The sequence below is a fragment of the Medicago sativa genome, chromosome 7 (genome assembly GCF_051527215.1).
Source record: "Medicago sativa cultivar Bolivia chromosome 7, Bolivia_mono, whole genome shotgun sequence".
In the NCBI taxonomy this organism is placed as follows: Eukaryota; Viridiplantae; Streptophyta; class Magnoliopsida; order Fabales; family Fabaceae; genus Medicago; species Medicago sativa.
The window spans coordinates 95709495-95720928 of record NC_140755.1 but is presented as its reverse complement, the minus strand read 5'-3'; the positions used below and the strand labels follow the sequence as shown (position 1 = coordinate 95720928).

Here is an 11434-nt window from a genome sequence, read left to right as displayed (position 1 = left end):
TAGAGAAACGTTTTGACGTTATTATGGAAACCATTTTTTAAATTCAAGTGGGGGATTGTTGGAACATTGGTGTGAAGTTGGAAAGAAATTGGAAGGTTGGAAGATTAAACACTAAGTAATTAAACTTTGATCTAGTGTTGTGTGAATTAAAAAAATAGAATGTGAGGATCCCACATAAAATAGAACACACCATTAGTAGTGTTTAAATCGCAGTATTTAATTTTAAATACCCGATAATGATGAAAATAATAGCAATTATTATTTTTAATTCATGGATATCACTCCCCATAATTTTAGTTTATGTTGGTTGTGATAAGATTGAGAGTCCAACTGAATTTCCTATCTTTCCTTCGTTAGTGGATTTGTTTCTTTTTGAACTTATCCGATTAGTTTGTTACTTGAGCTGATCTGTGAGTTGCTTAATTTTTAAGTTTACTTAATTCTTAAGTTGGATGAGATAATAGAAACTCTTAATGATATTTATACTCTATGTTGAGTGGAGTACATAGGTACAGGAGTACTCTTGATAGACTCACCTTTACGAATATGGAACTGAGGCCGGTTTCTATGGAATTCGGGGCAGAATACCTAGAGCGTTCGTTAAAACTGGGATAGACGTGCATGGCCATAAATGCACGGGCTTTTATAATACACCTTATGAAAAGGTTTGTGTGCGAGTTCTATGTCTGAGATAGAGTTCAATGCTGTAAGCAACTCTTGTAAATCAGAATATTATCCGCTATGCAAAGGTTCAAGTTGTAGGCGACACATTTGTTTATTAGCAACCTTAGAGAAACGTTTTGACGTTATTATTGAAACCATTTTTTAAATTCAAGTGGGGGATTGTTGGAACATTGGTGTGAAGTTGGAAAGAAATTGGAAGGTTGGAAGATTAAACACTAAGTAATTAAACTTTGATCTAGTATTGTGTGAATTAAAAAAATAGAATGTGGGGGTCCCACATAAAATAGAACACACACATTAGTAGTGTTTAAATTGCAGTATTTAATTTTAAATACCCGATAATGATGAAAATAATAGCAATTATTATTTTTAATTCTTGGATATCACTCCCCATAATTTTAGTTTATGTTGGTTGTGATAAGATTGAGAATCCAACTGAATTTCCTATGTTTCCTTCGTTAGTGGATTTGTTTCTTTTTGAACTTATCTGATTAGTTTGTTACTTGAGCTGATCTGTGAGTTGCTTAATTTTTAAGTTTACTTAATTCTTAAGTTTCTCCAAATTAGTTACAAACTCTCCCTATAAAAGGAGAGCTCACCTAGTTCAAAAAACACACCAAAGAGTTTCATTGAGTTGTCGGGAACTCTTTCTCTCTTCTCCATTTCTTGACTTGTGTTGACGAGTCTTTCTTCTCTTCATCTCCTTTTTCTGTCCCTTCGGATTTAAGAGTGTTCTTAAGACCATAGTCCCTTTTCGGTTTAATGTCCCTTCGGAATTAAGAATGGTCTTACAAACATAGTCCCTTCGATAATATATGTCCCTTCGGAATAAAGAGTATTTTTAAGATCATAATCCTTATTTGGAATAACAATGTCCCGTCGGAATTAAGAATGGTCTTAACGGTATATAAATATTATTTTATATTTTTCTAATTGAGGAGAAATGGTGGTATCACCATATTTGAGTGGTTGTAGTTCCATATTGATAGTTTGGAGAACTTAAAGTTAGAATGATGTTAACACCATATTTGAGTGGTCTCAGCACCATAACAGAGTGGTAACAATACCATATTAAAGTGGTTTCAGTATTAAAGAGTGATCTTAGTACCATATTGGAGGGTGTAATTCTCGAACGGTTTTCTACAGTGCAGTAGTTAATTGAACAGTTGTAGCTGGGCTTGTTTTGTCCTGGAGGCGGCATGGTTGATGGTCTGCCTTGCACAATTTTGGGTTGTGCCACGAAACGTCTTGAAGAGAGCGACCTGGTCGCGACTCAACCTAGTAACAACTTCGGTAGATAATAGAATTTGGAAATTCAAAAACAACAGTGACATGTGGCCTAGACCCCACAAACATTTTGTCTCTCTTCCCTCTCATCCATCTCTCTTCTCTCATAGTTAGGGGTGCATGGGTGGTATGAAAATATGAGTGGTCTACCAATCATTTTCCATTTCACTTAGTCGGCAAATTTTAGCTTTTTAATTAGGAAAATTATTTGTGTACAACCATACCTCTACACCCATGTTTACATTACATAAGAATATAATGTATGTGGGTGTATTGTAAATTGTAAATATGTTGACACCTCATCCATCCATTCTACACCTTTGGATTAAAACATTATTTTATGTTTTAACGACTAAAAACAAGCATTAAGATTAAAAAGTCATCAATATTACAACAAGAATAGATTTACATAAAACGCCATGACCTGTTTAGTACATGAATATAATGACTATATCTAACCCAAAAAATGAGATTTTATCCACGCATACTCATGGTTATCGAATCAAAGTGAACCTACTCTCTTACTATCCTATTGTAGACCAAAGTGAACCTACTCCAATTTTGTACTACATCAATCCACCAAAACTCCATTTGCAATTTTACTACATCAATCCTATTTGTAGCCAAAATTCTAAGGCTCTCGCTAGGCGCACTGTTCTTACGCCTAGTGCCCTTACCCTGCTCTGACAACCTGTTCTCTTCCTCATTAAGTAATGGTTGCTTGTCTGCCACAAAGCCCCTTGCCGCCATCCCTTGCTTAGCTTGCCTCCCTTTCGACTAGCGCGTTAACCCTTGCTTCACCGTGAAGTACTTGTGTCTAGGCGTGTCTTTTATCCACCTTCTTGCGCCTAGCGCGCCTATCCTTAGCATTTTGCTATGGCTTGATCCATGCATGTTGAATCGTAGTTTTCCAGTTCTTTTTACATGTTTTCAATTAATTAACACTAGAAAATTCGAACAAGTGTTTTCTTACATTTATGAAGAGAACAATTTTGGGGGTGATGGATGTATATGTTAAAAGCTATTTTTATTCCTTCATAATGTATCCACTAATTTATTTCATGATTCCATGTAATTGTTTTTAACAAACATGCTTACACATTATAAAAAAAAACACAAATTTCTTCAAATAAATTGAGATGCAGGGATCAAACCCCGTGCTTCTCGCATGCAAAGCAAACTGATCTACTCCTTTTTAGCTACATTCTCATTTAGTCCCCTTTGAATTACAATAAAATGATGTTTATAAATTCAAATAAATTGTATGTAAAATACTCAAGTTTTATAAATTTTGAATTAACTCAAATACTTTTTATTTCATATTAATAAATGCTAGTAGCATTGAAATAATCCACACAAACTTTTACATCAGTAATTGAATAATAACATTCGTCTGCAATGGAAATTCATAATAAGCAAAATGAAAAGTCATTTTGATTTGTTCAAATAATCCCAAAGCACTGCCATATCAACATTGCCACCTGAAACTATTATTCCTATATGCTTGCTATCCTTCCAAGCAACATTTTTCTGAAAAGTTTTTGATAAGACAGCAGCAAGGCCGATTGCTCCACTTGGTTCTACAACAATCTTTAGAATTTCAAAACATAGTTTCATGGCATTGACAATTTCAGTATCTTCCACAGTTATTATGTCATCAACAAGATCTCGTACAACAGGCCTGTGCATAGAAAACTCGACAAGTTAATCATAAGAGACCACAAAAATTTATTTCAGTTCATAACATAGATACGATTGCTAAAGATTTCTTTTTACCATGTGAAATTTCCGAGACATGCTCGGAGCCCGTCTGCTATGGTATTGACCTCAGGCAATGTTATTATCCTCCCAGCTGCTTTAGATTGCGCTGCATCATCAGCTCCTTTTGGCTCAGCAGCCAAAATCCTAATAGACGGGTTAATAGCCTTGGCAGCTAATGCTACTCCTGATGCCATTCCGCCGCCTACAATTTTCGTTTTGTTGGAAAATTGAGAAGAGGATACTAAAATATATGTATGCAAATTTTAAAACGTTTGGTTGATGGATTAACATAAAAACAAGAACAAACCACTTATAGGTACTACAAGAGTATCGATTTGAGGGGCTTGTTCCAAAAGCTCCAAGGATATGGTACCTTGGCCACTACAAGATCAACTAAACATGTCAAAGAGCAAAGAGCAAAGAGCAATGCTTAGCAAAAGCAAGTCATAGTTCCCTATAACATATATTTTAGACAACAAGTTTTAGAAGTTTAATAAATAAAAGTAACATGATGTTGTAGATCTTATTATTATAGCTTAAAAAATCAATTCAGCACTGAAGAAAAATAAAGATTATAACAAATAAAATTAGGTTATAGCTTATATTAAACAATTTGACTTTGTTTTATTTTTCAGTATAGGAATAACTTATTTATAAGTAAGTACTTATATAATAATTTTTGCTAACACTAAATTAAGTTGTTTATCAAAATAAGTCTTAAATGATCTATTTAGTGAACTTCTATTAATACACAACTTATACACTACATGATCTGATTGGTGAACTACTATGAAAAGAATGAGTCCACCTCCTGATTCTCCATAGAAAGAGTTTACTAACAGGTCATTCACACAAAAATGTGAAACAATAATCAGCATTCGACACTACCTCAGTATGCGGCCATCATTAGAAGAAGGTATAAATATAGCACCGGTTTCTTGTCGTAATTTATTCGCAACTTCATCTCTTGACCGTATGTTGGCCTCAGAAAAGTTAACCTTACCATCATACCTCTTAACATTCTCAAGTTTACAAATTGGCACATTTTTTGGAGTAACAACGTATGCAGGGATTCCCCTTAGTTTTGCTGCCAAAGCCAATGCAGCAGCATGATTTCCACTGATTTTGGAGAACAACATCCGAAAAGAAATTAATTAACAGAATCATATTTGAAAAAATAACTTAAGTAATTATTGCATGAAACAAACCTGCTGTGTGTTATAACACCTTTAGAAGCATCTTCCTCCGTGAGAGAGAGAACAGCATTGCATGCACCTCTAAATTTAAAAGCTCCACTGAGGACATAGAACACAGAAGAAAATATTATACAGTCATTTCTTCTTTATTTTTTTCAAGAGTATAACAAATAGATAGGGTAAAAAATTCATCTCTCACCTCTTTTGAAAATTTTCACACTTAAAATATAGTTGCCTTCTTGATATATCATCCAGAGAGGTGGAGGAGAGAACTGGAGTTTTTCGGATCAATGATTTAATTCTAGCATGTGCTTCTTTTATGGAGGAAATATCAGCAGCATATTTTCCCATTGTCATTTGGCCCTCCTCTTTCAGGTAAGTAATTGATCTTGAAAGAGAAAAAAATAAAGATACAAAAATCAATTTTTTGTAATGTGTCGAATTATGATTTTTTAACTATGTACAATAACCTCTCTATGAGGGTTCTCCTATCATATGTAAGTAACAATATAAAGTTGCAATTCTAAAGCACAAATAAATTCATCGGACCAAAATGTATACCAAAAAAAAAAATACAACATCCAAATAACTTAAATACAGAAAAGACAAGGTGCACTGCTAAACCATAAAATACAAAGGAGGCTATGTGAAATAAAGAAAGAATTTCTGGAAAAAGAGAGCTAACAAAAATCAAAAGGAGTAAAAACAAAGTGAGAGAAAGAGAGAAGTGGTGGCAAATTGGAAGAAAATAACAAACTTAAAAATTAAGATTAGTTTAAAATAATGAACTTGGACTTTTTTTGACCTAACATACTTGGTCCAATAGACTAACGTCTAGTATGAATGTATGTAAAGTAACCAAATAACAATATGTTTCTTCACCAGTTTTTCAGCCTCTTTCTTTAAGCACTATGTCTATATGTGGTTCAACACATCAAACAAAAATCAAATAAAACAGTAGAATGTATAAACTATTTGTTCGTCCTTATCCTCTCTAAATACATAATAATTTTTATTAAAGATTAAGACTTCTATCTAAATGAAACAACTTTTAATTACAAATCATCTAAAGAAAGGAGAAGACTAAATTATAGCAAAAATAAGTGTAACGAGTTCAAATAAAAAAAATAGCATCATGTAATGTTCATAGAAATGAAACACGTAGATATCTCAATCACAATAAAAAAAAAAATTGAATGCAGAAAAACATAGTAAAACTGTATAAAAGAAAAATCACATTATCCATCAAAAAATCAAATACCTACAACAAATCTCTTGCTAGGAAAATAAAACATACAAAAGTAAAAGAAGTTTTGTTTTAAATTACAATGAACTCTTCCCTACTTATATATAAAAAAACACTAGAGAAGATGAATGAATGTTTTCAATGTTGACTCTAGGAAAAAAGACAGAAGTAGAAATATTGAGTGAATAGCAATCAAAATATATATTAAGAACAAATTATTAGTAATTAAAATAATTTAAATTGTTTTATGAAAAAAATCCAATTCTTCCATAAAAACACATTTCTAAATATGGTAAATATCATAAATTAGTTAAACATAACAACTAATATTTTAATATAGTATTATAATGAAAATAATAACTATCATAATTATCATAATTTCAAATTTGTTATTTTCACTTTTCTATCTATGCAAAGTTGAAACATCGTCATATCCAGCAGAGGTTTCCACCTCTAAGTTTGACAACATGGCAAGGGAAGAATGCAATAAGACGACAAGTTCGCCATGTTAGAGTAACTAGACCGTCGACTCGTGCTATCGCACGGGTCATACCACGTAGAAGTTAATCGAATCAATCGCAATAATGTAAAACAGATTTAGTTAATAGAAGTTTTATAGCAATTTAAAAATATGTTCCCTCCTAAGACAACAATAGCAACAAAATCAACTGGTAGCATACATTACAAAAAGTTTTGAACATTAACCATCAAGATACATTATGAAAGACTTCGCCATAAACAACATTTGAGGTCATATCAGTACTCTCTCCATCTTCATCAACGATTAGTATTTTCAAACCCTGTCTTGAAGTGACCCTCAAAATTGCAACGTACAACTGACCATGCGAGAACACAGGACTCGAAAATAAATTCCAACATTTTTAAGTGATTGCAGTCATTTCTAAGTTTTTCTATTAAAAATAATTCTTATTAAAAGCAATTACTACCTATTTATTGCAGCCATAAAAGCAATTAGTGCAAATTAAATGTATTTTTCTAAAAAAGTTTTTTGTAAAGGAATTATAGCTAGGTATATTCACTCGCGTGCTTTTAATGTGAATGACTATAGTATTCTATTGGTAGTAATTCCTATTTATTGCAGACATAAAAGCAATTAGTGCAAATTAAATATATTTTTCTAAGAAAGTTTTTTGTTAATATCATCATTGCAGTCATGAATGCTTTCAATACGTAGTAATTGGCAGAGCAATTAGTGCATACTGCATAAAAGCAATTCTTATTCGAAGAAAGTTTTTCTATTAAAAATAATTCTTATTAAAAGCAATTACTACCTATTTATTGCAGCCATAAAAGCAATTAGTGCAAATTAAATGTATTTTTCTAAGAAAGTTTTTTGTAAAGGAATTATAGCTAGGTATATTCACTCGCGTGTTTTTAATGTGAATGACTATAGTATTCTATTGGTAGTAATTCCTATTTATTGCAGACATAAAAGCAATTAGTGCAAATTAAATGTATTTTTCTAAGAAAGTATTTTGTTAATATCATCATTACAGTCATAAATGCTTTCAATACGTAGTAATTGGCAGAGCAATTAGTGCATACTGCATAAAAGTTTTCAATTGCAATCAACTACGATTTCATCAATTTTTTTGTGATGCAATATATTTTTTGCCACTAAACAGAAAATTAAAGATGCTACGGCACGAAAAAGAGAGCAAACTAAACTGAAAAGACAATAACATAAACCGCATTACGTACTTTTTTTGCCTTTTTTTACCTATGCAAAGCTGATAATATTTAAAAATAAAAACTAAATTATTCTTTCTTTCAAAGAAAAATTTAAACTATTACTAATAAAAAAACTCCATTCATGTGTTTATCAACGCTTGGATACGATAACATATTTTTTGTCCATGACGCACTTGCACTTGAAAATCAACACGTCTCCGCCCTCAATACCATTGGCAGCACAAAAACTCGTCCAACCTTTTCCGAACATCACATTTGGTATGGGGTCGTCTGTATATTTGAGTCTCACAGGAATTATATTGTCATAAGGTCCGCACAACATGACATAATCGTGATGTTTCACTCTAAGGAATTTGCCAATAGTATCAGGTAGTTCATAAAAAAAAACTGTTAATGGCAGACAAAAATCGTTATTATAGCATATATCTAATTGAATAGCAACAAAAAAACAATAAACAACCTTCGGTGATTTCGTCGATCCATAACCAACGATAGGAACTTCAAAGGTACAATAACATGATGTTGCCGCACTCATGGAATGATAGGGTGGATAATCAGCTAGTGTAATGTTATGAGCAAAAACAAAGATTTGAAATCTACTTCCACCAAGGTACTGGAAAGTAATAATCTTACTTCCACTAAACTCGTAGAATAATCGCAATGCACTCCAACCATCTGTCAACAACGACCGACAAACTGATTTGTTGAACATGACGTTAAGAGTATTCTCATCACCATCTAGCAAATGTCGTTGCTCTGGTAGCTCGTAGAAATATTCAGCAACGAAGAATGGTTGCAGTTCTCCGACATCCTAGAAGTTAGGCAGAAAAAGTTTACGGAATAAGTTTACGGAATCCGTTCATCTTATTTAAATAGAAAAAGATTAAATCATCAAGTGAAACAAACCTGATTTTGTACATGCACTGTGAAGAACGAACATTTAACTTTAGTGGTAAAATTTGGGGAAAACTTTACCTTAAAACGCATATCTTCCTATCACTCTATTTCGGATAGCATTAAGAGTTAGGAGACAATAAAATTTGGTAAACGCATATCTTCCTATAACTTTAGTGGTAAAATTTGGGGGAAACTTCACCTTTAGCAATCGTTAAGAGTTTCTGTAGATAAAAATGATGGTAGGAGATGATAACGGTGGGAGATGATAATGGTAGAAGATGGTAATCGTTAGGAGTTATGGTGATTTGATTAGCGGGAGATGGCAATGGTAGGAGATGGTAATCGATGGGAGTTATGGTGATTTAATTAGCATTAACTACGTTTTTAATGGACATTATGACGTATCTGTATGAGAGAGGAAATGAGTAGTTTGAAACATAGTCTTTGAATCAACGGCTGAAATTAGATTAGCAATGAATTTAAATCAACAGCTGAGATCAGATACATGCTTAGGAGGGAAAAAAGCTAGTGACTAGGGCAAACATGATAGCTTGACAACTCTAGTTTTTATAATAAAGGATTGTTACTTTATGAAGTATGGTTAATTCAAATAACATATATTAAACAAGCCAATATATCACTGTTATACGCTCCTTCCAATTAGGAAAGTATTAAACAAGGCTATTAATTAGGAGTGTACAGATGACGGCGCCGTCTACGGTGGGAGACCTTGATAGGTCTCCTACCGGTGAGAGACCTCATTTTTTTTGTTTTTTTGTTTTTGCAAAATGAATGGAGCCATTGGATTAAATCCAATGGTTGAGTAAAAAAGGACAAAAATGATGCTTTTGTTATTTCATTCTTAAATTAGGGGTATTTTGGTAAAAGCGATAATAAATTTAAAATATTAAAATAATTTACCGGAATTTTTCGAAAAAAATGAAATAATTTTTTAAAATTGAAATTTTCGTAAAAAAATGAAATAATATATCCAGATTTTTCGTTTTTAAAATTGAAATTTTCGTAAAAAAATGAAATAATATATCCAGATTTTTCGAAAAAAAATGAAATAATTTTTTAAAATTGAAATTTTCGTAAAAAAAAATGAAATAATATATCCAGATTTTTCGAAAAAAATGAAATAATTTTTTAAAATTGAAATTTTCGTAAAAAAATGAAATAATATATCCACATTTTTCGAAAAAAATGAAATAATTTTTTAAAATTGAAATTTTCGTTAAAAAATGAAATAATATATCCAGATTTTTCGAAAAAAATGAAATAATATATTTTCAAAAAAAAATCAGATTTTTTAATGATTTTCAAAATTATATATTCCATTTTTTTTCATTTTTCAAAAAATTATATAATTTTCCATTTTTTTCATTTTTTGCAAGGAAAAAAAAAAAGGAGGTCTCTCACCGGTAGGAGACCTATCAAGGTCTCCCACCGTAGCCTTTGCCACAGATGACTAGTTTGGTTGTTTAAAAAAATAAAAATAAATAATGACTAGTTTGGTTAGGTTGTATATGATACCTTAAGAAAATTTAGTTAATTCATTGTACCTTTCAATTGTGATCTTTGAAAAATATTGCACTCTTATATTAGCCTTAATTTTATCTCTTTTTTTTTACTAAACGTTATTGTATCTCTTTGTTATTCTTAATTTTGTACTCAATTTATTTTCAAATCTTTTCACTTATTTTTATTCTGAATTTTGCTACCATAATTTTAACCTCACAATTTCATCTCTTTGTTTTTTATTTGATAATTTGATAATACCTTTTACTTAATTTTTCATCGTATTACTTCAAAATTACTTTTGTTTATAGCAAATGGATTCCAATTAATATAATTTCATCTGACTTTCTTGCATAATAATAAAAAATACTTAAATTAATACATTTTATGTTACAATAAAATTGGTCGGAAAAAAGTTATAATAAAATCAAATATAAAAAATATTGATATGCGAGCCAAGGTTATGAGACTCAATATGAGTCTCTAAAGAGCTGCATCGTTGGTGAGAAAAGTGAATGAGTTGCTTTAAGGAGATGTCGTTAATGAGAGCCACATGGGGATATCAATGGGAAGAGATGGGGTGGGGAGTACTTTCCCACTTCCTGCACCGCCACTCAAATTGTACCCTTGTCCCCGTTCTTGACCATGGGGAGTTTTTCCTCCTCATCCCCACATATCCCCATAGTCCCATAGATCCTCATCAACATGAAAGGATAATCAATTTTTTGTTATTTTTAATCAATTAGTTGGTGTTAGGGTCGTGATACTCACAACAAAGACTATGTTGAAACTCGATGATGAACAATAATAATGCAAAAAAAAAAAAAAAAATTGATTGAGTGTAAATTGAATGCATAAAACCCAACAAATAAGACAAATGAATTTCTTGAACACACAAGGAATTTGGCTCGGAGATAAGCTCCTACATCTTGAGGAGCAAACTGAACCTAAATGATCCTCTATGATATGAGAAAATTACACTCTGTAGAAATGATATAACTTATGCACTTTCTATGATTTTTCTCTCCTCTCTCTAATCTTTCTGAAATTTTATCTCCTCTCTTTAATCTTTTTAATTTTTCTCTCAAAGTGTTTATGAATGTTTGTCACTTCCAATTCTGAAATTCTA

General features: G+C 31.6%; 1 protein-coding gene across 1 annotated transcript; it reads right to left on the bottom strand.

Moving 5' to 3' along the window:
* Window positions 1-3193: 3193 nt before the first annotated feature.
* On the bottom strand, window positions 3194-5488 carry LOC146910692 (serine racemase-like). Its single transcript, XM_085725778.1, has 6 exons — window positions 5128-5488; window positions 4941-5027; window positions 4621-4851; window positions 4040-4113; window positions 3748-3934; window positions 3194-3652 (listed from the first exon to the last, which is right to left on the bottom strand). The coding sequence occupies exons 1-6, from the start codon at window positions 5283-5285 to the stop codon at window positions 3400-3402; spliced, it is 990 nt and encodes a 329-aa protein (XP_085581904.1). The 5' UTR covers window positions 5286-5488; the 3' UTR covers window positions 3194-3399.
* Between the last annotated feature and the right edge of the window lie 5946 nt (window positions 5489-11434).

Excerpts from the sequence above, each read along its gene's own strand:
- LOC146910692 (XM_085725778.1), bottom strand. The coding sequence starts at position 5,285 with ATGACAATGGGAAAATATGCTGCTGATATTTCCTCCATAAAAGAAGCA. Across the intron at positions 3,935-4,039 it reads TCTTGTAGTACCTATAAGTG|GCGGCGGAATGGCATCAGGA; the intron begins GTTTGTTCTTGT and ends CGAAAATTGTAG. Across the intron at positions 3,653-3,747 it reads TGTCTCGGAAATTTCACATG|GCCTGTTGTACGAGATCTTG; the intron begins GTAAAAAGAAAT and ends TTCTATGCACAG.